At 37.9% G+C, this 26,139-nt stretch overlaps 1 protein-coding gene across 1 annotated transcript in view; it reads right to left on the bottom strand.

Annotated features, from left to right (window-relative positions):
* Nucleotides 1-26,139, bottom strand: part of WDR27 (WD repeat domain 27) — a 200,446-nt gene that overhangs the window by 131,035 nt on the left and 43,272 nt on the right. Inside the window, exons 12-18 of the mRNA XM_034765184.1 lie at nucleotides 24,849-24,931; nucleotides 22,095-22,173; nucleotides 19,598-19,672; nucleotides 15,862-15,965; nucleotides 13,824-13,913; nucleotides 7,096-7,217; nucleotides 5,620-5,753 (exon numbers count right to left, since the gene is read on the bottom strand). Coding sequence (XP_034621075.1) covers nucleotides 5,620-5,753; nucleotides 7,096-7,217; nucleotides 13,824-13,913; nucleotides 15,862-15,965; nucleotides 19,598-19,672; nucleotides 22,095-22,173; nucleotides 24,849-24,931 — 687 coding nt within the window. The remainder of the gene's footprint in view (nucleotides 1-5,619; nucleotides 5,754-7,095; nucleotides 7,218-13,823; nucleotides 13,914-15,861; nucleotides 15,966-19,597; nucleotides 19,673-22,094; nucleotides 22,174-24,848; nucleotides 24,932-26,139) is intronic.

Below are 26,139 nucleotides of genomic sequence, written 5' to 3'. Positions count from 1 at the left end.
GTCTGGGCCCCCAGCCGAGAGTCGGGTCCAGCTGCCCGGACTTCTTGCCCCAGCTCCCAGCAGGGTCCATTCTCACCCCGGCTCCCAACCAGAAGTGGGGTCCAGCCACCCAGCTCTCCAGGGGAGTGGAAGACAGCTGGGTTTTAGATGTTCGGCTTGCTTATCAATTTCATGGCTCCTGCCAACAGCCAATGTAAGGAATAGAGTGTCTACACAGACACTGTACACCACTACCTCGATATAACGCGACCCAATATAACACGAATTCGGATATAATGCGGTAAAGCAGTGCTCCGGGGGGGCGGGGCTGCGCACTCCAGCGGATCAAAGCAAGTTCAATATAACGCGGTTTCACCTATAACACGGTAAGATTTTTTGGCTCCCGAGGACAGCGTTACATCGAGGTAGAGGTGCATCATCCTAACTACACCAACATAAGCCTTATACCTCTCATGGAGGTGGATTTATGTCAGTGCAGTAGGGCTCTTACCTCGGGGGGAGGAAGACTGTAGTGGAGACACTAACATAATTAGGTCAACATAAGCTGCCTTATGTCAACCTGTGTAGTGTAGACCAGTGGTTCTCAACCTTTCCAGACTACTGTACCCCTTTCAAGAGTCTCATTTGTCTTGCATACCCCCAGTCTCACCTCACTTAAACCACTTGCTTACAAAATCAGAAATAAAAATACAAAAGTGTCACAGCACGCTATTACTGAAAAATGTTTTACTTTCTCATTTTTACCATATAATTATAAATCAATTGGAATATAAATATTGTACTTGCATTTCAGTGTATATTTGAGCAGTATATTTCAGTTTTTAGACCAAAATGTTTGATTACATAATAATTCGTTTTACAACCGCCTCTCTCTTTTGGAGATGCTCATGAACACATCATCACACACTATCTGTGGTTAGGTGGCAGCCATATTCAAACTAGCCCAGTCAATAACACAATGTTTTATATTTTTAAAGGATTACACACACACACTCACAGTTGGATGTAAACTGAACTCCTTATCTTGTGAAGAGTTTACTGAGGTGTAAAACGGCAAATCTCTGAGTCTGTGTGCATCACATCATAGTTTGGCCTATCACTTACATTCAGATATTTCACAACCAAGTCTAACTGAATCTCACAGTCCTGGTTTGTTAGGTCTCACCCTCAAGCACCTTGGAAAGGGTGGCAGGCCTGTGCTCCACACACTCATTTCCCTTCAGTGAAAAAGGCACTAGAATTCACACCCCCAAAGGCACTCATGGAGCTCTCTTCTTCCCTAGATCTCTTAGCATGTGACTGGGTCTAGCACTGCTTTGATTAAAACCCTGCCATCACTTCTTGGGGGCCATGAGATTTACCCAGCAACCACGGAGTTTTGCTATTCACTTTTGAATACAACTGTAGGCCCTCTCCATTTTCTGCAGACGTGCAACTCTCAATATTTTTTATCGGGTACAGGCCTCCTGGTGATATAATCTGAAATGTCATCAAACGAACATGCAGAGACTTCTCTTGCATGTTCCATTAACTCAAGAGAGACTTTCCTTTCAGTATCTTCTGTTTCATTACCTACATGACTAGTAACAGAGCCCTGCACTAGAGGGATGTATTCTTAGCTATATCTCTGCATATTCAATTTAGTGACTTGCTTGGCCCTTCTAGTTTTAAATCCTTTCTGTTTGATGTCGCATTATCTACTAGCATGGATGACTGTTTAGATTTTTAACAACATCTTTCAAACACTTCCAGTTTTAGTTCCAGGGAGTCTCTTGCCAATCCAATCAATGGCATCCATAGTAAACAAATTCACTTGGGGAAATAAGAAAGCCAGGGTTAAGCAATCAACTTTAGAAAGGCCATGACAAAAGGGAGGATTGGATTTACTAATATTAAGCACTATTACCGAGCTAGTCAGAAATCGGATTTACTGGATAACAACAAACCCTAATAAGCACTGGGTAGAGAGCTAGAACAAGTTTATTTTTGTGCAGTAAAACTCCATGTGATCCCCTGGGTATCCTGTTGAACATAAACTCTTCTGAAGTACCTGAACTCAACATTTTGCTATTTATCAGCATTTTAAGGACTTTTCTTAGCTTGAAACACTTAGCATGGAATTCTGCCTATCCATGTACAGCATGTGCTGGTACAGCTTGTTTGCAGTGTTGTTGTAATCATGTTGGTCCCAGAATGAGAGAGATAAGGTGGGTGAGATAGTATCTTTTATTGGATGAACTTCTGTTAAGTCTGTGAAGCTCAAAAGCTTGTCTCTTCCACCAACAGAAGTTGGTCCAGTAAAAGATATTACTTCACCCACTTTCTCTCTAATACAGCTTGACATTCTAAAATGTCAGAGAACATGTTCCATAGTTTGTTCACTTATTAGGTACATACTGTTACTATGAGTAAGTGCTAAAATAAATGATATACATATTAATAGTTCAGTCATTTGAATAGTGTTTTTATCTCATTTTGAATTCCTTACATACTGTTGATTCCCTTCTTTAAAAGATATGTCAGGCTGACTGCAAAATTGAAAAAAAAAAAGAAAAAAAAATTGTCTGCTTCACATTCTTTAAATGGACTGAATGCATGTAAGGATGTGAAGCATCACAATCTGAAAACAAATTAAAATTAATGGCAGATACTGAAATTTTCACTGCTTTTACCAGCAGTTATGTATGCTGACATGAGGAAATTTAACTAAATGGTAACATCAGAGTGTGTAAAGGAAGTTGTCGATAAAAAGGATGATTTTGCATTTAATCATAGATGCAGTAGTCAGGCCATCTGGATTCTACTCCTACGATTGCAACAAACCTCTTGTGTGACATTTGCAAAGAAGGCTCTCTCTGACTCACTTCTGTCATTTAAAAAATACTTACCCACTTCACAGGGATACTGTGATGTTTATTCTTTAACGCTTACAGAACTCTTTGACACTCTTGTTTGGAAGGCCCCACAGAATGGGAAAAGTATTAAGATTGTTATTACTATTTATTATTGTATTGTCTTTACCTCTAAAAAATGAGAGAATCCATTGGCCATCCAGATTGCATTACCCTGCTCTTCTAATTAAAGGATTAAAGCATTCTTTATGGTTCCTTCTAGACTTCTTGAATCTGTTCCAACAAGCATTTTTCCAAACTCAGTGCATGGAATGAGAGTTGTGAGAAACAAAAGAAGTGACACTGTGCTTTATAAAAAGTAAAAATGCCATAAAATGGACTGGACGGAAGCCATAAAGAAAAGGTCAAAGCAAATTTAACTTTTTTAAAATACCTTCTTTTTTTTTGGTAATAAACAACAACTTGCCCTTAGAATAATTTTAGGGTTTTTTTTAATAATGTAAACAATTTCAAGTTTGTCCTTTTTAGCACTACAAAAAATAACCCCAGGAAATTAATGGCATGGTGCTGGGAGTTGGCGTTGCTCTGTTAAGTGATACTAATTTAATGGATACCTGCAGCATCGAGAGGAAAATATTTGAACAAAAACAGAGACATCTAGATATCATACAGTTATCCTACAACATAATTGCTTCGTAGCGTCTGAGTAAGTCCACAAAAATACTAAGAAAATCAATTCATTAAACAAGCTTAGAGTTATAAAATAAAGCTGTAGTCATTTGGATCTGAAACATCAGGATTGGAATTTCTATAGCATCTCATTTTAGGATAAAAAAATGGACTTACAAAGGTAGGTAAGGAGTATTACCCCCATTTTACAGAAAGGAAGACTAAGGCACAGAACATTTAAGTTACTTGTCTGAAGTCATACAATCGATCACTGGCAGAATTAGGAACAGAACTCAAGTTTCCTTATTCCCTGTTCTCCACTATAACCACTAGAAGACCATGCTGCAAGGTAAACATTGCAGAATGCAAGATGTTTATAGTGTGGGTTCTGAGATGTTGTGGAAAGATGAGGAAAATACATTTACTTGCAAAGCTAAAAAATATTCTTTATTTCATTAAAGTTAATAGAAACCAATGTAAAACAGATAATCATTCTTGGCATTTTGTAGTCCTTGGTTCCTAAAACTGTGGAAAAAGGTGCAACTACACTTTCTGTTCAGACAGCTGGCAGCAAGTCTAAATTCATACAAATAAGGAATATAGCAATCTCCATCAAGGAGAGGGGATAGAGTTACTCTATATCATACTCTGGCCACTCCTAAAAATGATGGAAAGTAGGGAATCACAAATGCTCAGGAATTGAGTGCTTAATTCTAAGCAGACATCTATACTTTGTTCAAAGTAGGAATTAATCTCCGTTGTCAATCTACTGTTCAAAGTCAGACTAGATCATAATAATGGTCCCTTCCGACTTTAAGATATCTGAATCTAAAGTCTATATTTTCAAAAACAGGTTTTTTAGACATAAACCTTTTTTAAAAAAAATTAAAGGTAATTGTTTATTTTAACTCTGTGTTTTGGTACTGTCGATTATAGTTTTAGAGTTCGAATGTGCATTTACTAGCCCTATGCCTCAATTCAGGAAAGTATTCCTGTTCAAGAGAGCACCTAAGCACATCTTAAGTCCCAGTGAAGATGATGGGATGGACTTAAGCACATGCTTACCATGAACTGGAGCCACAGGGCCAATGAAGTTATGACAGTTTCCCCAATTTAGGAGCTTACGTGCATACTATTAACTCACAGTAGTAAGCACTATATCCATACTCTTTTGCCCTTAATTCTTTCCTATCCCTGCCCCAAAATCTACAGTACCACTATAAAACAAAATAAATAATCTTAAAGCTTTTTTTTTAAAAGAGCAGTTTGCCTAAACATTTTTTTAAAGTTTAAAAAAATAGAAATGAAAAATAATAGAAAGGAAATTGCAGAATAGTGGTGACAAAAAACAAAGATCAAAGATGAATTTTTAGAATTATACGGATGCACAAAAGTATTGCTGTAAACTAGCAACAGTGAACGGAAAACATGTAGTAATGGGAGATTGGGAGGGTGTGAAGTTTCAGTTGTAAATTAAAAGATTAACAGGAAGTCAGTGGCATTTCTGTATAATTGGGTCAGTTCAAGTGAGAGAATGACCTGTAACAGTGGGGAGACTTGAGAAAAGGACTAAGAGAAGGCAAGAACTAGAAAAACAGGGTAATGGGGGAGGAGTAGGTGATATAGTAGAACAGGCCTACAGCAGAATGGAGGAAATCCATGCAGAAGTTTCAAGACTAAGAAAAGAATATTTGAATTGTATGTGGTGACAGAAAGCCAGTGAAAGTGATTGAAGTGATATGGTTGCTTTCCTGCTCTGGCAAATGAAGTTTGGCTACCTCTGAAGTTCAGAAAATATTTAAGAAGACCATAAAAAAGTTAGTTGCAATAAGTGTAATGAGAAGTAATTAAGCCATGAATACATATTTCAGCAGAGGCAACAGAATGTAAGGAGCAGTTTCAGGAGTTTAACGACAATAGTAGTAGTAACCTTTGCCTCTGATAATACATTCTTGATGAAAAAACTTTTGGGACAGGATTCATTTTCATTCTGTGATGCCCGGACAAAGATATATGTAAGATTACTTTTGTTAAAATAATACAAAGCACCTACTGATAGAATACTTCCACTGTTCCATTAATGGAAATATTTACCAACCGTTTTAGGTCATCCTTGCTCGTGTCAAGATAGTAACTTAACAGATGAAATTCAGCTCCACAACACAGCAATATAAATGTATCTATGTAATAAAACTGTGCAAAGCGTATAGATTTATGGAACATCTCCTTGCCCTGAAATGCAAAGTGAATAATTATTAATAGAATCTATATAATATATACTATATAATTTTTTCCAGGAAATTTATAGCCCTAAGATATAACAGGTTAACTGAGTAAAGATATGCCCTTTTCGTTGACAATACTTACTCATCCCAAGGTCTACTCTTTTTTTTTTTGTTTAAATTAGTTGGCACCAACGTTAATAACGTCTGTAGTCAGTTAAATCTAATATAATCTGGTTTAACATATTAAACTTCCATTTTTTAAAATCAGAATTCAGGGACAGACTGAAATTAAACATGGTATTACAGACTAGAGCCAATAAAAGTATGAAGAATTATATAGTGAATAAAGCCAAAACTTCCAGAAGTCTGGGTGCCTCAATTTTTGGTTATATAACTTGAGACATGCAAGGCCTGACTTGCAAAGGTGCTGTGTACCCATCATTCTCACTGGTGTCAGAGCTGTAAGTAATCAGCAACTCAAAGTCAGACAACATGCCAACTCTCGCAAATTTATCCCGAAAGACATGCTTTCCAAGTAAAATTAAGCCTCTCTCATGATCAGCCATGGCTGGAAAAAAAATCCTGACATTGTAGAGTTCTATCGCTGAGATCATGAGTGAAGCTTAATTTTACTTAGAAATGAGTGACAGTCTGCCCCGGGAAGCTGCTCCCCTACCAGCCTGGGAAGTGGGAGAGGGGACCCCACTACAGCCACCCCAGGCCTGAGGAGGGTGAAGAACCCTAAGAGGAGCAGAAGTGAGGCTGAACAATGGCCTGGGAGCTGTATGGGGGCTGAAGTGAAGAGGATGGGGGCTCATGAGGTAGGGAGGCTGTACTGACGGTGGGTTCTGGGCAGATGGGGTGAGTGCTGGGATGGTGAACTGAGGTTGGTGGGGCAGTGGGCCTGAACTGATGGGGTGATGATGATGGAGGCCTACGAACTGAACTGAGAGGGGGCTGAATTGAGGAGGGTTGGATTAATTGCAGGGCAGGAGAGTGGCAGATGTGGGGGTGAGAGCTCCTGCAAACAGCGGCCAAAATCACCTTATCCAGTACATGTGGGAGAGTGGGCAACACTAATTGTCATATGCACACACTCTGGAGATGGGCGGGGGGGTTCAAAAATCCAGAGACTGACCTAAAAAACCCAATACAGTCTTTTTTTTAAAAAATTTGGCCAATCTGATGACTTTTGGTGGTCTGACTCATGATTTTTCATATGTTGAAGTTGGTAATACTGAGTCAAGCACTGTGTGTCCTAAGCTGGGCTCCCACAAAAGAGTTTTGGGTACTGATAATATGCAGAACAGGGCCTACTATGTGTCTAACTGACATGAGTTACTCATTACCAGAAATAGGGCAGGTTCTGTATTGCGGACTGACCAGATCCTTAATGTTCTGTCTTCTGATGCAGAAACTAACCACCTCTTGTCATGACTCCAGCCAACAGAGTTAATTGCACCATCATGACCTAACAAAAATAATAATGGAAATATCAGAAAATCTATTTCTCACATTCATCCGGAGATAACATATTGATTGGATATAATTATTCAGCATTTTAAAAATAGCTTTTAGATACAGGCTTCAAAGAGTTTGATTTAAATCAGTAAACATCAATCCTTGCTGATTTTTCTCTCCACCCAAAAACAGATGAAAAATGTCTTTCATTAATAATCCAAATTCACAATGTTAAAAAAGTATCCTATAAAATGTAACAATTTGATACTTTTCCAACTGGCACACATTTTGCTGCCAATACTATCAGGGAATTAGTGAGAAAATAATATAAAATAATACATGTTTTATTCCTGATTTTATTACATAGTTGATTTTTAAATGGTCATTTTTACTTACTCAAAATTTGAAATAGTATCTGAATATTTTTAAATTCCTGCAATATCAACGTCAATTAACATTAAAGAAATACTTCTATGTAAAAATTACTGTCCATCAAAACTAATGAAAAATAAAAATGAAATCCTTTCAAGCCTCTATATACGTTAGCAACAATGGGGCAGTTGGAGATCTTTACTTGTGAGATAATGATAAACTAAGCAGAGCGGAGTTTTCGCCTATGGCAAGACTTGGTTATTGTACCAGTTTGACGATTTATCTTTTAAAGATCTAAAGGCTTCTTTTGCATATAAAATACCATTAGGATTTTCAAAAAGCTCATAAAGGTAATTTGCCTTGGAACATAAAATACTTTCTGAAGTTTGATTCAATTTGGTCCATAAGATCAACAGCAGTTTTATTTGTCTCACTGAAAATCAGGTTTACAATTTTAGCTCTTGATATTAGGCACATTTGTAAAAAATCCTCTGGTCACATAAATATGGATGTGAAGGCAGGTCATATGAAGTAATTGTTTTGGTATGGCTGAATCAACACATTGTCATATTGTGCAAGGGTTGATTTAAAAAAAAAATAGATTTGCTTCAGACATTGGGTTTTCACTGTGATGTGTCTAAAAAGAAAAATGCAAATGAGAAGCACTGAATTGCTTGTAAATATACTATTGCCAATATATAATTAATCTTGCATAATATGTTGCTAAAATAGAGACTGTACAGTTTGTTTGCTTAAAATCAACCCATTCAGATAGGTAATTTAGCAGCGGATCAGACTATTAGTCAAATTGTAGCACTAAACTTCCCCAGAAAATAGAACTGCAATGAACCTTTTTAATGTCAGGCTTCCAAAGTCAGAGAATGCTATTCTCTGATTAATCAGCCTCTATGACCACTTACCCTTAGGACTCATCCCCATCCCCAGCAAAAGGTTGACCACCACCAAACTTACAGTACTGAAACCAGAGTATAAGTAGTATGGTTGATTCCCTTTCCTGGTCCTTTGCAGTTCCACTAGGAACTGTAAGAGTTTTGCTGATGAAAGGTCTCAGCCTAAAAAGAACTCTAACTCTAGGAGGGTGATACTTCCATTGTCATTTACGGTCTTCGGGCTCTGAATCAGGCTCTCTTTTACAAAGTTATCCAAATAACGGAAAGCTTAGAAGCAAAGGGCCTCCATTTTCAAAATGTTGTGAACCTCATTGTTTGGATGCTTAATGTAAGGCGTTTGGAACCTGATTATCAGAGGTGCTGTGTGTCAAAAATTCCAGCTGAAGTCAATAGGGCTGTTAGGAGGACAGTTGAAAGGAGTAGGTCAAGAAGGCACGGTATCTGTGACCTGGAGGAGTGTGGCATTGGAAGGTGGTTGTAAAATGGTTTAGGCACCCTTGCATTTGCCTCAGCCATCTGAAGTGCTACCAGATACTTTGTCAGACAAGGTTTGATTCTACAGAACACAACCCCACCACCACCAAGATCAACAATTACAAAAGAACCTCCCTCTTAATTCACCTACAGATTATGATAGCCCTAAATCTAATTTTGTGAAGTCAATAGAAAGGAGACTTGAGTTTTACCTTCAAGGAAATTTCTTTACTAAAGTATATAGCCAATACTACATCAAAGAAAAGAACCATGAATAGTTAGTTATATGTATCATATTTTAATGGAATTTGACCTGAAGGCAAAATATCCATTTAAATACTATTAAATGGTTTCCAGATTCCAACTCTGAGAAGATGTAGGCCTTACAATGGTACAATTTTATATTTTTATTGCTAGCAATTTGTTATTATAACCACAAGGAAATAAGTGGCTTCCACTGTAGAGACAGTCCTACAGCAGCTGCTAACTATTAAGAAAATATTTCATAAAAGAGATAGTTATTGATTGCAGATCGTAGTTTACAATAGCTATAATCCCTCATCAACAAATAGTTTATGGAAGAAGCAGCCTTTTTTAGTTTGGTTTGAGGCTGTTAAAATAAAAGAGTTAGCTACTATGAAGACAGCAGTTCAAAATTCAGGCACACTATACAGAAATCAATTAGTTAATTGATCATTTCTAATTTAGAATATATTTGTCCTGCTAATAATTGCATACAATTCAAAGAAAAATGTTACATAAAAGCCAATTATCATATTTTGTTAATCTTATTTCCCTATAAGAAATTTGTTGAATTTCAGTTGACATTTAAAGTTCCTATGCTGCCCCCTCGTGCACATTTTTATAATTCAGTCAACTGCAGTTCTGCCTGGAACAGATCTTTATATTACTTTAATTACCCTGTGGTGTTATACTGTTGTATCTTTACCTGTCAACTGCCTAATGTATCTTGAGTTTTGTTGTACTTCATTATTTGTATAATAATCAACACAATAATTAAGGTAGAGAAGACACTTCCATTTTATGTCCGTATCACAGTGCAATAACTTTCACACCCAAAACAATCATACCCCTTCAGGTAAAATTTCAAAGCCAGTACTTATTCTCAGAACAAAGGAAGGGGTTTGTATTGTTTAGTTTTTAAAATTTTGTAAAGTTCTATTCAGATACTTGAGTTATCTGTGTAAAAAGTAAAAAATACAGTATAATACAACTCCCATTTTCCAAAAATGGCAGGGCACATGAGAAACCTTAGGAAAATCTGAGGGTTGGAAAACTGCAGGAGCTATCCAGGACACTTACATTTTCTGCAATCTAGTTCCCTGAACCCCAGAGCACAGTAAAGAAGAGGCCAACTGGCTTCAAAAGACTCTTCACTCAGGGCTCCCCAATCCTAAGGCACATTGAATAGGATGATAGCTGGCTTTGTAGAGTGATTGGCTTCAAAAGAGCCATGCTACCTGTAACCCTTTTAAAGCTGACCAGCATACTTTTTGCCTCACTCTAAGAGCTGTGGCACCCAGAAGTAAATCTGAATAGGAATGTAGTCCAACTACAGGCGATAAAAACAAGTTTAATTTAAACCAGGAGTTCCAGTTCCAGATTTTAGTATACAAGGGCTGTAATGCTCCTCCATGATGATATAGTACAAAAAGGTGTTTTCGACCAGTCAAAAAATATGTCCAGATGCTTTCTTGGCACTCAAATAACTTAACAGCTGCTGCTGCTTTTAAAAAAAAAAAAATGAAGTTCAAACTTGCCATGAATTTGCATTCTCAATGAGAACTAGTGCCTTTGACAAGAAAATTAAGTTGTAAACATATTAATCTGCTGCTCCAAATAGCAGCACAGTTGTTAGAAAGTAAGTAGGAAATCAATACAGGATTTCCTGATATTCTGAGATGTGCAGAAGGGAAGGGGGAAAACAAACAAACAAACAAAACAAAAACACAGATCTGGTGCTATACAGTTGAAATGTTTGATCTCATACTATTATTATTTATATTTCAGTAGCACATAGATGCTCTAAGCAGGGATCAGGCCCTATTTTACTAGAGGCTTTATAAACGTATTTAAGAGATCATCCCAGTATAAAAGGCATTCACAGTCTAGATTAATGATAAAAAGCTGAAGTAAATAACACAGATAGGCATATGCCACAGGATAAACAATAACAAGCACATTTTTGTGTAGACTAACTATGCCCACAGTGTAGTTTGCCATCTGCCTCGCTATTATCAAATAGCAATGTTCTCAATACATCTTAAGAAAGGATTTAAAGATAGATACGATTTACAAATCTTTTCAGTGTGTGTCATATATAAAGGCTGGAAAGGGATAAAGAGAAAAAAATATTTGTGGAAGAAGTAAACTGGCAGGTGCTGAAGGCTGAGAACACTGATGGGGCAAAGACAGCTGTAACAATACAATAAGGTAATAGACTAAATCATCTTAAAAGTGAGGGCAAGAAACATCAGATACAAATGCCTTCTGTTAGAAACAACACCCCCCTCCTATCAAAGCTTATTTTTTAATGAAAACTCTGGCACAACTGTAATTATGGTGCTAGCACCATTCCACTATAAACAAACATATGCCTTTGAGAAGGCTTTTAAGTTAGCATGAAGAGGGATTATTCGGTGTACACTAGTTTAGAGGTTACATCTGCAATCTAGATTTAAAGAACAAATCTATTTGGTCTTTTGCTTTATAGACAATGCCTGTTTTTAAGAAAGAGGGGAGCATACTATTAAAAAAATCTTATTCCATAGTTTTTAGCATAACTGCATATTATCTAATGTTTTATTGGAAAGGAAAAACCCTTTAACTTAAAAAAAAAAATCACAAAAACAGAAATATGTAAGTGAAAATTTAATGACTTTCTAACTGATTCACTACTACCTGACATCACTCTGGAGGGTAAATCTCTTGGCGTTGTCAATAGCTTTTGCTACTTGGGTTCTGTGATCAGTAGGAATCTTGACCTTCAGACTGAAATGACTAACAGAATTGGAAAAGGAGCTAAGAATTTCAGGCTTTTACAGAAACACGCATGGAATAACTGCAAACTATCGACAAAGGTGAAGATGCAAATTTATGAGACTTGTGTGCTTTCATCTTTGCTTTATGGTTCAGAAATGTGGACTACATATGTTAGGCACATCAGGAGACCGAATAGCTTCCACATGAGATACCTGTGCAAGATCCTGAAAATAAAGTGGGAAGACAAAATACCAAACACAGAGATGCTAGAGCACACAGGACTGACACACTTACAGTAAACGACAGTAGAATCTCAGAGTTACAGACACCTCGGGAATGGAGGTTGTCCGTAACTCTGAAATGTCCATAACTCCAAACAAGACGTTATGGACTTCAGCCACTGGAGGGAGGGGGGAGAGGCTGCAGCCACAGAGAGAGAGGGGGTCAGGGCTTCTGACCCTCAGGAGCACCAGGGCTCAGGGCTTTAGAGCTGCGGGGAGTGCTGAGGCTTGGGGCTTCAGCCCCACCACTTCGTTCCCAGGACTCAGGGCACCCGATGGCTCCACTCCCGGTTTCAGCCAGGGGAGGCAGGCATGCCGGGACTCAGAGCTTTAGCTACAGGGGGAGTGCTGGGGCTGAAACTGGCACCCCCCTGCAGGGAAGAAGCCAGGAACAAGGCTGCGGGGCTGAAGCCCTGAGTCCTGGCACCCCCCCCCCCCACAAGGCTGAAACCAGGAACGGAGCCGCAGGGCTGAAGCCAGTGACCAGTAAGTCCAGAACTCTGGTGTTTGTATCTTTGAGGTTCTATTGTACTAACAAGAGGAGGAGGTTGCAATGGCTCGGTCATGTCAGGCAAATGGGAGAAGACTGTATCCCCAAGAATATTTTGTACAGAGAGATTCGAGACAGCTCTAGAAAGCAGGGCCGTCCTTTATGGCAGTACCAAAATGTGTGTAAAAGTGATATGAAGTTGTTCAACATCAATGTAGAAAGCTAGGAGGAGCATGCAGAATCCTGTCCAATCTGGAGGGAATATCTGGCACTGGGTGCAGCTCAACATGAAGCAGCTTTGATCCAGAGGACGGAAGCAAAGTGAGAAAGAAGAACACAGTGTACTGTAATCTTGGACTCCAACTCAGACAAGACATGGATCTGTGAAATTTGTAACAAACAGTATTGCTCTAGAATAGGGCTTGTCAGCCATAATCTGACTCATAAGGAACCTGGCTAGACCTTTTATGGATACACCATGATCCAGTGGATCAAGGGTTGCCTATAATAAATAGAATTTGGAGAATCTAGCAAAACACACACAAAAATTAGCAAAGCACTACAAAAGATTTTTCTCCTACTGATAATAGCCCACCTTAATTGATTTGTCTCGTTAGAGTTGGTATGGCAACCCCTATCTTTTCATGCTCTCTCTCTCTCTCTCTGTCTATGTATGTATGTATGTATCTTCCTACTGTATTTTCCACTCCATGCATCTGATGAAGTGGGTCTTAGCCCACGAAAGCTTATGCCCAAATAAATTTGTTAGTCTCGAAGGTGCCACAAGTACTCTTCGTTCTTTTTGCTGATACAGACTAACACGGGTACCACTCTGAAACCTGTCATACATTTATATTGTTTATCTTCTCAGTGATCTGAGGAACTCTGGAAAAACACAAGCCAACTCAAGCCTGGAATAACGTTAATCAGACATACAAGTTTACTATATCCTCACTCAGAAGTAGTAGGATTTTTTTTTTTAATTCTTCATATAGTGACAAGAATGGAATCTTTTAATTAATTTACAAGTTTATTTAACCTGAAAACGCATCACTCCATATAAACTATATTTACAAACAGTTTACCTGAAAAAACAGCCGGTGTTCCTGTCAGATTGGAATTGAATACCAGTAAAGATTTGTCAGCTAGGCCACAAGCTAACAGCTCTCCATCCCCTGTAAAAAGATTCCCTACAGGTTTATGGGTTGTGAGGAGTGTGTCTCCAATATCATAGGGGTTTTTTTTAATCATAAATATATCAGAAAGAGGGAAAAACATGTTACAGCACATAAAAATATATAATCAGCTTTCACCTAACTTGTTTACCATTTTCCCTTTCAATGGAAATCAGTTAAGATGCAGTGGGGGAAAATATCACTCATTACATGGCAGAATGTCACATATTTAAACAAAAAATCCTAAACAAATATTACAGAAATATTTAGCAGTCACATTTATCTACTTCCTGATTTATAAAAATTATTATGTATCTATGTATAAATGTCACATCTCCCTTTTAAGGGTACCAGAATAAAAAATAAACATTCTTATGAGAGCACCAAGACTCCTTTGTCAGTATTCTGATAACTTCTGAAGCAATGGGCACAAGCCCACCCAGCCATAGCTTTACAGCCTAATCCTGCAAATTTGACTAAGAAGTTCTGTGGCACTTCTCATATGAGTAAAGTTATTCATGTGTACAAATGTTGGCAGGATCAAGCCTTTTAATGTTTTCCTGGATGTAGTGGGATGGGAAAACTGTTTAACCCAAATAATATTTCTGAAAGAGCAAAGATGGCTTGGGGCTTAAAATGCAGAATTCCACTGTAAATTAGTATAAAAAAAGTTTGGAAACCAGAAGCCAAAATAAATTAAACAAAAAAAGGAAAGAGACATTCCTAGCTTGGGGTCAAATCCATGCTATGATTCACCCACCCCACCAGCTATGAAATCTAATCTTCCCAAAGGCATTCTCCTGTTAAATAGCAAATTGTTTTGACTACGTATTCCTGGAGAAGGAATATCAACCAACCTTGCTAACTAGAGATAAATGGTGGGATTCAATCTGAATATAGATTCTGAATATTAATTAAATTTGACAGTCTGAAGATCACTCCTTGAATGGCTTCTTTCATGTATTTGAATTAAATGCTTTTTAGTTTCATAAGATTTAATTAAGATTATTTATGTCTACCGATTTATAAAATTATTTAAATTATCCATGACAGGATCCACCAACCCTTAAACAAAATTCCTTTGCCCATCTATAAATTGCTTTAGCTATCTCTGATACACCAAGACAGGACTCTCTGCTGATTTTGGGAATAATATACTTTGGTTTTATCTTACGAGAAGAGTGTCCAAACCAGAGTGGGCCCACTCAGGGTGAAATCTCTGTTGAAAGCTCTCCACCAAGACATAGAGAAGAAGAAATTGCAGCTGAAATAACCATTCTTTATAGCTTGTTTTCTGCTTTGTTCAGTCTTTTTGATGTTTATTTTCCTTTCTTTAATAAAGTAGCCATAGTTAATAATTGTGATTATTTTGCTTGTCTCTAATTGTGGTGTTCCCTCTTAGTCTAAATAGAGGGATACACATTCCTGAACTGTCAGTAAGAGATAAAATTATCAAGATCTGACTAACTATATCTTGTTTCTCTAGGCTATACATTTTTAGTAATCTTTGTGATAATTACTTGGTGCTCAACACCTTAAAACACCCCTTTTTACCCCAAACAGATGTCCAGTGAAGGTATTCATTTTAAAGGGATCCAGTTCCTTGATACCTGGAATTGGAAATGAACTTAGAGGAAGGCATCTCCCTAAAGAAGCCGAGGATTTGAGTAGGGCTCCTAATGTCTGGTAGAGTGAGGAGTCAACCTCCTTTCCCAACCCCTCAACCCTCATAGGAGGGAAGATCAGAGGTCCCAGCAAGAGGCTGGGACCGGGTGTGGACGGCTGATGGCAACCCTCCGCCGGGTGCAGACAATTAAGGAAGGAAAAATGACCCAAACACTATACAAATTATTGCTAGATGAATAAAGCTGATGCCTAAATAAACCACATCCCTTATTTTAATTCCTGGATGTCAGGGACAATAGTATCTCTCAGTGGTCAAACATACCTGAATACTGAATACAGCAAACAGAAGTTGGTTTATTAGCTACTGATATCTGTCTCTCAGATTTAGTTGGAGGAGAATTTTCCAATAGATATTCTTTATTTTTTCTTTTAAAAAAAGAAAGTTAAGGAAAACATAGTTAAATGTCATAAGAACAGTACATTTTCACTTTACATGCTAAACATTTATATTACAGTTAGAGTACATTAAAAGTATAATTCATCCATACATCTTCCTTCTTTTTAGATTCCCAGACAAAACTTGTGGTAAGAAAAAGTTGAGTCAGAATAGATATCAGTAACTTAAGGGTAAAAAACATAACTGGGATGTTTTAATTACCACAATAACCAAGCATTGAAACCCAGTAAATTATGAGTTAATGTTAACTTACAAAAAATCCTAAATATGAAGTTGTGCAAATACATGAAGCATGCAGACAACCTAAATTCTGCCCTGTAGTCACAACAAGCAATAACTGTACGATGATGATTGATGCATATTAATGCTTCTGGTTCCAAATTAAAACTATTTAAAAATTTTTTTTTCATATTTTCCCCTTATGGTGTCATTACAAGGCAGAGTTAAGGTTCTTTGTGTGCCTTAACTGTGTATTCCATACATTGACATGTTTGGATTTCTTTTAAAGTTAAGCTTAACTCTGAATTTCCTGGGTTTATAATGCTGGACTTTGGGGTAATTATAGTATTTTTTATGTTTCTTTCCCTTAAGATATTGATATTTATTCTCAGCCTTAACTCCATCATAACAGTTTTGTCTGGGAATTTTCTTGTTTTTTTTTAAATATTAAAATTTGTATATATTAACACTAAACAAGAATCCTAAAGAAAATGCTACCAAGCAAATACTTCTAATGATTTGAAGATACGCAATATCAACCCTAAATTAGATCATTTTATTTATTGTAACGTTTAGGGTCAGATTCACTGGTATGCTATGAGTGCTTCACACTCCTCTAGAGCAGCTAAAGCATACTGACCAGTTAAGCTAGGTTTACAGCTGTTTGCTGCAGCTCCTGTAATATTACTGCCTTAGTACACAGCGGAATCAAGGCGGCTGTGTCATGGGGATGGGAGCCTTTCAAGCACTAACCTCCAAGGTAGCATGGGGTCAGGGAATCTTTAAAAAACAATTACAACTGGACCAACTGACCTATCATGGCTCTTTACATGCCATGATCTGAATCTCTCTCATACACTCACCACAACTAACACCACTGTGGAATGGAAATTGGCTATAAAGGAAGGGTTATGATTGTTTTTTACCTTTGCAGTCACAATGGTCCCAGTTAAGAGTGATATGAGCTGTTGACTTGTCCCTGTCTATGATCATAACAATTGGATGCACAGTAACTTAACTGAATTACAACCGGATCTTCTCAAATATAGCCTGTCCACAAAACTTCCATAATTTTAACTATATGGGAAGTTTGAATACTCTGGTATTCCATTACTGAGATCATTCAGAACACCTGATACTAAATTTCTTAAAGAACCCATTTTTAAATCTGTTTAACGCAAACTAATTAATGGATTTCCTTGTAAATTCTCAGAAAATCCATTCTGCATTCAAAAAACTGTGTGATATAAGCAGGTGAAGATATGTTGAATTCGCCATACATAACTAGACATGGCAGCATGATTATTTAATATAATTTTGATGGATATTTATATTTTTACGATTTTTTTTTTTCAATTTTTAATTTTAATGTTCATAATTACTGGAAATTATGGGGGGGGGAATCAAACAATACTTATTTAATGACAGCAGATGCTGAAACTCAAAAAATTAAATCTTCATAACAGTAAAACACAAATTGTCAACATCACATGTCAAAATATACAAAGTAAATATCCTTAAATCAAACTCCAATATGTTCTCAAGCAGCACTTTACTTACTTTGCCTATGTGTGAATTTTAATGATCATCAATTTAAATATTTTTACTCAGTTTGTATTTATTAACATCTGCCAATAAAAATCTAATCCTTCAAAGCCTATACATAAACAGAGGGTGAATTCTTACTTTTAATGCAAAACTCAGCTCAGCCTTAGCTAAACCACAGAGCCACAATAAGCATCTGCAGAATACTGTTCCCTGCCAAAGGTCAGAAAAACCACTGAAATGACACTTTAGGCCCTGGTCCTGCAATGAGATGTAGACATGCAGACACTTGCACCTGCACAAAATCTCAGAGGCATCCCATGCAGATGCTGAAGTTCACCTGCATGCATCCCACTGAAGGATCGGACTCACATCAGAAAGGAAGGTTACAAGTATGGTATCTGTTTGCATCCATGTCAATACTTTACCAGTCATCTATGCAAAAGTTATCAGGAATTAGGACTCTCATAGGCATACCTTTACATTATTCTGCTTGCCAATTAAAAAATAACCACTAATTCTTTCAAGATGAACCAGTATTTTCCAGTTTACAGACAGTATGATGGATGTGCTGGTTACGTGTTATGATGGCAGCCTTGGTCAGCTAGCCTAATAATGAATTAATTCCAAGTTCAAGGCTTTTTTCAGATACCCACACCAAAAAATAAAATCAGCTTGTTGTATTATTTCTTGCTGATAACAAAATTACTTAGGACAGGGCCTTAAAATATGGTTCTACTCTGAAAAGTGAAGATGTAAAAACAACACTTTCTTACTCAACATATATATATATACTCCTGGTGTGTTGTATCTGCTTATTTCAGTCACAAATAAAAACTGTTTTGTTTTACTCATTACTCCACAGAGTCAACACAGAGTGGGAATTAGATACTATATACTAGATTATGCAAGTCTTTCTTAAAATCAATAGTACTATTCATCTAAATGCTTTCCAAAGTGATTAAGGAGTGCACCATCTAGCACTATGCTATTATACATTTCAGAAATGCTAATAAAAGAGAAAAGCCAAGAGAAAACACTACTGTCACACTTAATTTTCGCTTTTGCAACATAGATAAGCCAGATCCCAGGGTGAATTTACAGGGCTGGCAGTTCGGATCAAATGGGTGTGGTACATCCATTTCACGACTCAGCATAAAACTGTCAACTCCTTAAGATCACATTGAGACCTGGATTGTGTATCATTGCCAGTGATGATGATTCTACAGGTCATATTCCACCCTAACTAAAATCTGTGCAGCTTCATTATATTCAATGGGATTGTATATGTTTACAAGAGGGAAAAAGTTTTGATTTCAGTGGACTGACACAGGCATAGAACTGGAGTACCATAGTGGTGAATCAGGCCAAATATATTTCCACTTGTAAAATGAACACATATGAACTCAATGAGCTACAATAAGCACAGAACCTCATGAAGCCATATTTAGTAACTTTTCAGATTGGAACTACACATTAAAAACACTTTATGGGAATATGGTTCCAAACACGTTTAGCACCAATATGCTTTAAGTTAAATGCGTCATTTTAAAAATAGAGAGAACATACATATATGTTATCTTTTGTACATAAAGCTTACTTAAGATTAATGAATGTAACCTAAAATGTCTTTAGAGTAAACATTTAGCAGTTCTTCCAGGTGTACATCAGAAAAAATGCATCTCGTAGCAAACCTAAGAAGCATTTTAGTTCAAATCATATACCCAATTTAAAAATGTCCAATAGATGAAGTAGGTATCTACAAAATACCTTTTCAAGTAAAACATCTATTTATCATCATTTCAATATTTTTTAATGAATCTACTGAATTATCTACCGTTTGCAACTGCTCTTCCACTCTGATATCTTGTTATTTTTCTTCAAGTTAGTCTTTGGAGAAAACATGGTCATTCTGCGAAGAAGAAAACAGGCTTTGCTATACCTATATAAAGGCACTTCTGAAACATTGTTCAGGAATAAGTATTTTATTTAAAATAACAGTGATTCGGTTTTCCTTTTCATACACGCAGTTGTTCCATTAGTGACAGTGAGAAATATGTACATATCAACAGAAGAATAGATCCCTGTAATCATCTTACTTTCTAGTTCACTCCCAAATATTGCTTGTAATAACACACTTGATGGGTGCTACACTTTGAAGAACATAAAGGCCTGAGATATCTACTTCTGAACAGCAGCCTTTTTACACAAGTAGTTAGTAGGATGTCACTGTACCAAGTGGATAGAGCTCATTCTACACATTTTGAGATGACTTGAAAAAGTTGCCAATAGGAGATGGTAGTTTCTAGCACATATGATTGTTCCCAGCCCCAATCAATCATCTAACAGAACCATAAGCCCTCCTAGCCCAAATCAAACAATTTTACCCTTCTCTCCAAGTCTCTTTCAAGGACCCAAACTGGTGGCCCATACAATTGTAGCATAATTCCTCCTTCATTTTACCACAACCATTCATATTTATGAATATCCACACAACTATTATACACTCACACACAATATACACATATTTACACACACGCATACGTAACTGGCTCTGGGATCTAAGAATCTTGGGCATTTATGTACAACTTACACCCAGCATGGATATAATGTTTTTGTGAGCTAACCTTAACACTGAGTGATTTTTACTGGTCTAAATTCTACTCTCAGTTACATTCAGGCAACCTAACTTAGTCACTTATTTAACCTGGATGGTCACATTGTGACATGAGCGCAAAAATCTTTATGGGGTTAAATTACTTTCACCCTCTGCCCATACAGAAAAACTAGGGGAAATGGTAGTTGTCATGAGTATGTGCCAGTGAGTACAGATTCTAGTTGATGGTTAAAAGTGTCTGAGAAGGGCACACTTGTGCCCTGAAATATAAACAAGATAACCTTTAAGGTTAAAGGACTTGGCATCTGATGAAAATGGGGGAGAGAAAGAAGCCCTGATGACATCTCTAACCTACCTCCCTTTTTTACTCAAAGCAAGGGTTGCCCTAGGCATAAACTGATGCTACCACATGAAACAACTGGTGTTAGGCCTGATGGCTACCTCCCCTCCTACTATCTCCTCCATTGTGAAGCAGCAGCAGAAGAGGAGTGATTACTGGCAGGTTTAGCACTGGCTATTACTGAAGACAGCTGCAGAAGAGCTTGAACTGAGCTGTCCGAGTGCTACTGTGGGCAGTCTTAATGGGCTTCCTGCACTATCAGGCACCACGAGGAAGTTGCTTCTGCAGTGCTACTGTAACCCACACACCGCCTGGGTGTGGTGTCCCCTCTAGTGGCACTGAGACCCCTTAGAGATTAATGAATCTGCAACAGCCTTAGCTAAGAGCCAAGTGGCTTTTAGCTTACGCAGTAGAGGCTCATGCATTAAGCTCCAGAGGTCCCAGGTTCAATCCTGCCTGCTGACGACTGGGGTCTGTCGGTGTTACCCTACTACTAGCCTGGTGCTCCTCCCTCATCCCCTTTAAGCTGCCTCTCAGCTGTGTAGAGGAGTGGAAAAGATGTTGGTTCCCTTGGCAGAAGCAAAGAGAGAATTAGGGGAAGGAGAGAGAGAGAGATGATAAGAGAGCAAGAACCATATACAAGAAAGGAAAGAGGGAATTATTGCACACTCTCTATTAAATAGACTTAATAGAGAAAAACAGAAACCAAAAGTACATGTTGAAGGAGAGAGAATGTCATCGAGTGAAAGAGAAGGAAAGAAGCAAGAGAAGTACAGTCAGGGGTTAAAGTGAGCCTGTACAGTATACTGGTAAAAAGTGGCCGCTGGTACTGGCCCGTACCCAGCTGACTTTAAAGCAAGGGCCCTGCTTAAAGTGCTGCCGCGGCAGCGCTTTAATGTCGCTGCCTCTTTTGTGACCCCCGTCGGCGGCACTGCCAGGTCCCTACCAGCAGGGCTACCAATGGGGGAGGGGCAGCGGCCTGAGCCCTGGGCCCTTTAAATCGCCGCTGGAGCCCCGGGCGGTGCGGGCCAGGGGATGCTGATCCCCCAGCCCCGCCCCTTCTGCCCAAGGCCCCCAGACCAGTAAGTTTTCAGAGTTACTTTCTCCCCTGAGTATGGTGAACAAAAGTTGCATGTGTCTATCCCTATTGATTAAATGAGGTATTATTAAGTATCAATAGATTGCTCATAAACTGAGTATTTTAATTTCTAACACATCGTTAGCAGCCTATTTATCTGTATTTTGTACCATTATTTTATTTTCAATGCATCATTTATTCCACAGTTGCCACAAGGTATTTCTACATAATAAAAAAGGAAACAAGGTATAGTAATATTACATCCATATAAAATACCTTTAAATAGCATTTCTACTCACTGTGGTGCTGTTGTGTAGCCTGATGACTTAATTTTACTGTGGAAAACCAGTGACTGGTCTTTCATTGTGTCCTTCATACCTGCATTAAAATAGCTTGAACTTTTAGTAGAGAATTTTCTTAACATTACATTTCCATAATTCAAGTTAGAGGGAAATTATTTCTTTAAGATAATGGAACAATTGCTGTCTCCTTATGTATAAATTGTTCTACATTCTAAATATTTAAAATTGGATAATGATTATGGAAGATGTGTCAAATTAATTGTCTAGAATACCAGTAACTGGACAGTTGAGAGAATACAATTTATATTTGTTTACATATTGCTGTTTATGTGACAAATCAATAAAACAACAAATGCTAAACATCAGATTAAAATTTTAATTATTAAATATTAGATTTAATATTTCACCTTCTACAGCATTCACTTGAAAGTGATCATAGATATCACTAATACCAGCTTCCATAAAAGCCTTCAGTTGCAGGAAGATTTATAGTTTTGTAGCCCCGCGGTGAACCGCAGCCTCTGGGAGCTGCAAGCAGTTGTACCTGCTTACGCTCAGGTAAACAAAGTATCTCACGGCCCGCCAGGGGCTTATCCTGAACAAGCCACAACCAACTTTGGGAACCACTGCCCTAGACAAGTAATATACAATCCCACAATAGTACATAAGATTTGAATTTATAATACAATGGTCTCCAAAGCTGTCTGAACTCAATAAGATCTCCCAAGGATACTGCAGAAATTGCCGTATCTGTGGAGGTAGCTGCACCACCTCTATACAACTGGGACAATGAGATGACAAAAATTTTCTTCCAGTACCTGAAAAACTTTAAGTAATGAGATGCTTTTACTTAAAAGCAGCCCCCCCCCGAGATGAAATTCATAGGGAAGAATATTATCTGGCAGCAGGTTAACACCCTGTTCATGAGTCTTAGGGGGTTCATGTCAAAAGGCAAATCAGTGATCTTTTGCTAGAAGTATGAGGACAAACCGTACAAATTATGCCTTGATCTCTAGTCCCTCTTGAAGGATATACTGGACAGCCTGATATACTTTGCTTGGATGATATTCTACAAAAGTCGTAAGTTGCCAATGGTTATGAACACAGACATAGCTGGATTCACTATCCTGACAGCGTTATACAGCTCACACAAAGCACTCTTTGCAGAGAACTATGGAGCTAACTGAAAGTAAGAAATCAGTCTGCTTTAAAGAATGCACATGATCCTGCTCCTACTAAAGTCAAAGGGAAATTATATACATAACAGCCTCCCTAAGCAGATGTCTTATATTTCCATTACAAATGCTATTGACTATTAGAAACTCTATTGACTACAAGTCTGAGCAATATATAATTATACAATGATGGGAGACAAAAAGCATCCCAATTTTGTCCTATGATGTTATGACAAGGTTCAACAAATACATCCCCCATACAATAGGAAACTACTTAATCATACATTTTTTTTGATAACCCAATTATTAAAAGACAGAATAGATCTCCTTTCCACTGTCTTCTCATCTGGTTGATTCATGTACTCTGTACTACTTTACATATTCTTTTCTTCTGCATTTCTCATACACTAGTTCCAACAGCTATTTTTGCACCACTTTTCCTCCACTTGAGAAGGAAGAGTGATTGGTTTCTTCTAATGCCTGTTCGTGAACTGACACGGACTCCAGTGTTCCTGAAACAAAATGTGAAACTGACATTCTTGTCAATTTTATGGCTGCCATTGACTGAATAGCAGCCATGAAAATGACAAGAATGTTGATTTCACTTAGCTGCTCCACAGCAGAAAGTCTGATAGCCTTTGGTTCCCCAGCTGGAGCTCTAGGAGCTGCTAGGATTCCCACTTCAGACAGAGCTTTGGGGAATGAGAGGCATCCTGCAACAAAGCGGGGAGCCTAGCAGCCCCAACAATCCTATGTTACATGTGCTACCACGGGTATTGGAAGTAGACCGGTTGAAATCTTTACAATCAAGTAAGCTCTGCATTTGCATGGGGTTTGCTTTCGTTAAAAATGTTGTCAAAAGACAACTCATTCAAGAGGAGGACCGGAAAACTGACCATGAATACATACGAATTTAAAGAAGACAATACTGAAAATTATACTAAATCTCCTTGGAAAAAGAGCAAAACTAACTAACTTGAATCACATGTGCAAACTGAAAAGCTGTGGTGTACTAAAAACTCTGTTAAATTGTAGACTCTCACTTCAAATTTCAAGGTGGGGTCCTCATCCTACTCGTAGACTAGAGCACTCTGTAGGAAAGTGTGCAAAACTGGACCCAAAAGCAGTCAATTTTGCAAGCAGACAGCTAAAGTAGGTGAGGTGAGTTGTGCCCCTTTGTTTTAGGAACTAGTCTGCTTTGTCTCTCTGTTCTTGGGATCTTGCCAGTTATCATTCAAAGAAATAAAATAGTGTTATGTTGCAATCTGCCAGCAACAGTATTTCATGTTTTTCATCTAACTCCTCTGTGTGCATGCCATGACACATAATCAAAGGTTCCACATTCCCTACAGAAAGTTCTCAAAAGTTTAATTTTTTAAAGACCACCACTTATACATGTACATTTTTAGGAAGGAAAGTAGCACTAAATAAAGCATAGAATTGAAAATATAATGCAACTTACAAGTTGACAATAAAAATAATATATCGACTAGATATAGCACTAGTTAGCTATACGAGGTAATATTATGAAGAATCTGTATGTTGACTGTTCACCTTAAGATTGGTTTACACTTACCAAATTTTTTTTTATTGGTAGGTTTGCAGCTTTCCTTCTTCAAAGACTCAGTACACAATGGAGAATTTGGCAACAGAGAGCAACTAAAGATAAAAATCAACAAAATTGCATTAGATACATGTGACATTGCACCCCATAATGCTTTATGGAAATATGCTTATGAATGTATATATGACATAACTGGAATACGTTTCATGCTACATATGCCATGTAACATATCTCTGCAAAGGTTACGATCTACTGAATATATTCATCCTATTTGTATGCATGTATCATGTTTGTATTTGCAGTTATGAATATTGGTTGTGTATTTGTTTGATTTTAAGTAGCCTTAGTAAGGCATTTGGTCAGCTTCTTAAGAAAGGAATTTGCAAGTTAAGTGCCCAATCAAGAAACACTTAACAGACAAGGGAACCTTGGAAGATTCCAATCCACATAAGAAGTTTACCTGGGGACATTCAAGGTAGCATGTAAGCAATGGTTGCCACTTGTAAGGAACTGGGTCATGCATGGACATGTGACTTGCCCATGTGACTCCAAAACTCCATCTTGGAGCTGGATTCTGCATAGGAGAGAGGAGGGGGTCTCCACCCACAAGAGAAAGTCTATTTAAGCCCTTGGGAGACCCTGTCATTTTGTCTTCAGCTGGCTCAAGAGATAGCCTCTCCACCCCAAAGGATACCTGAAAGAAACTGGAACAAAGGACAGTAACTACAGGGGTGTGAGTGATTGCTGGACCCAGACTAGAAGGTGGCTAGTCCGTAAAAGAGGCTTATTGGAACATCTCTGAGGGTGAGATTTTATCTGTATTCAGCTTCTTACTGTATTAGGTGTAGACTTGCGTGTTTTATTTTATTTTGCTTGGTAATTCATTTTGTTCTGTCTGTTATTACTTGGAACACTCAAATCCTACTTTTTGTATTTAATAAATCACTTTTTAATGCATTAATTAACCCAGAGTATGTATTAATACCTGGGGGGGCGAGGGCAAACAGCTGTGTATCTCTCTCGATCAGTGTTATAGAAGGCAAACAATTTATGAGTTTATCCTGTATAAGCTTAATACAGGGTAAAACGGATTTATTTGGGGTTTGAACAGCCTTGGGAGCTGGGCATCTGAGTGTCGGAGATAGGAACACTTCTTAAGCTGTTTTCAGTTAAGCCTGTAGCTTTTGGGGGACGTTGTTCAGACCTGGGTCTGTGTTTGTAGCAGGCTAGCGTGTCTGGCTCGAACCAGGCAGGGCACTGAAGTCCCAAGCTGCCAGGGAAAGTGGGCTCAGAGGTAATCCCA

The sequence above is a fragment of the Trachemys scripta genome, chromosome 3 (assembly GCF_013100865.1).
Source record: "Trachemys scripta elegans isolate TJP31775 chromosome 3, CAS_Tse_1.0, whole genome shotgun sequence".
Lineage (NCBI taxonomy): Eukaryota > Metazoa > Chordata > Testudines > Emydidae > Trachemys > Trachemys scripta.
Note: the sequence above shows the minus strand (reverse complement) of the source record. Positions and strands in the feature narration are given on the sequence as shown.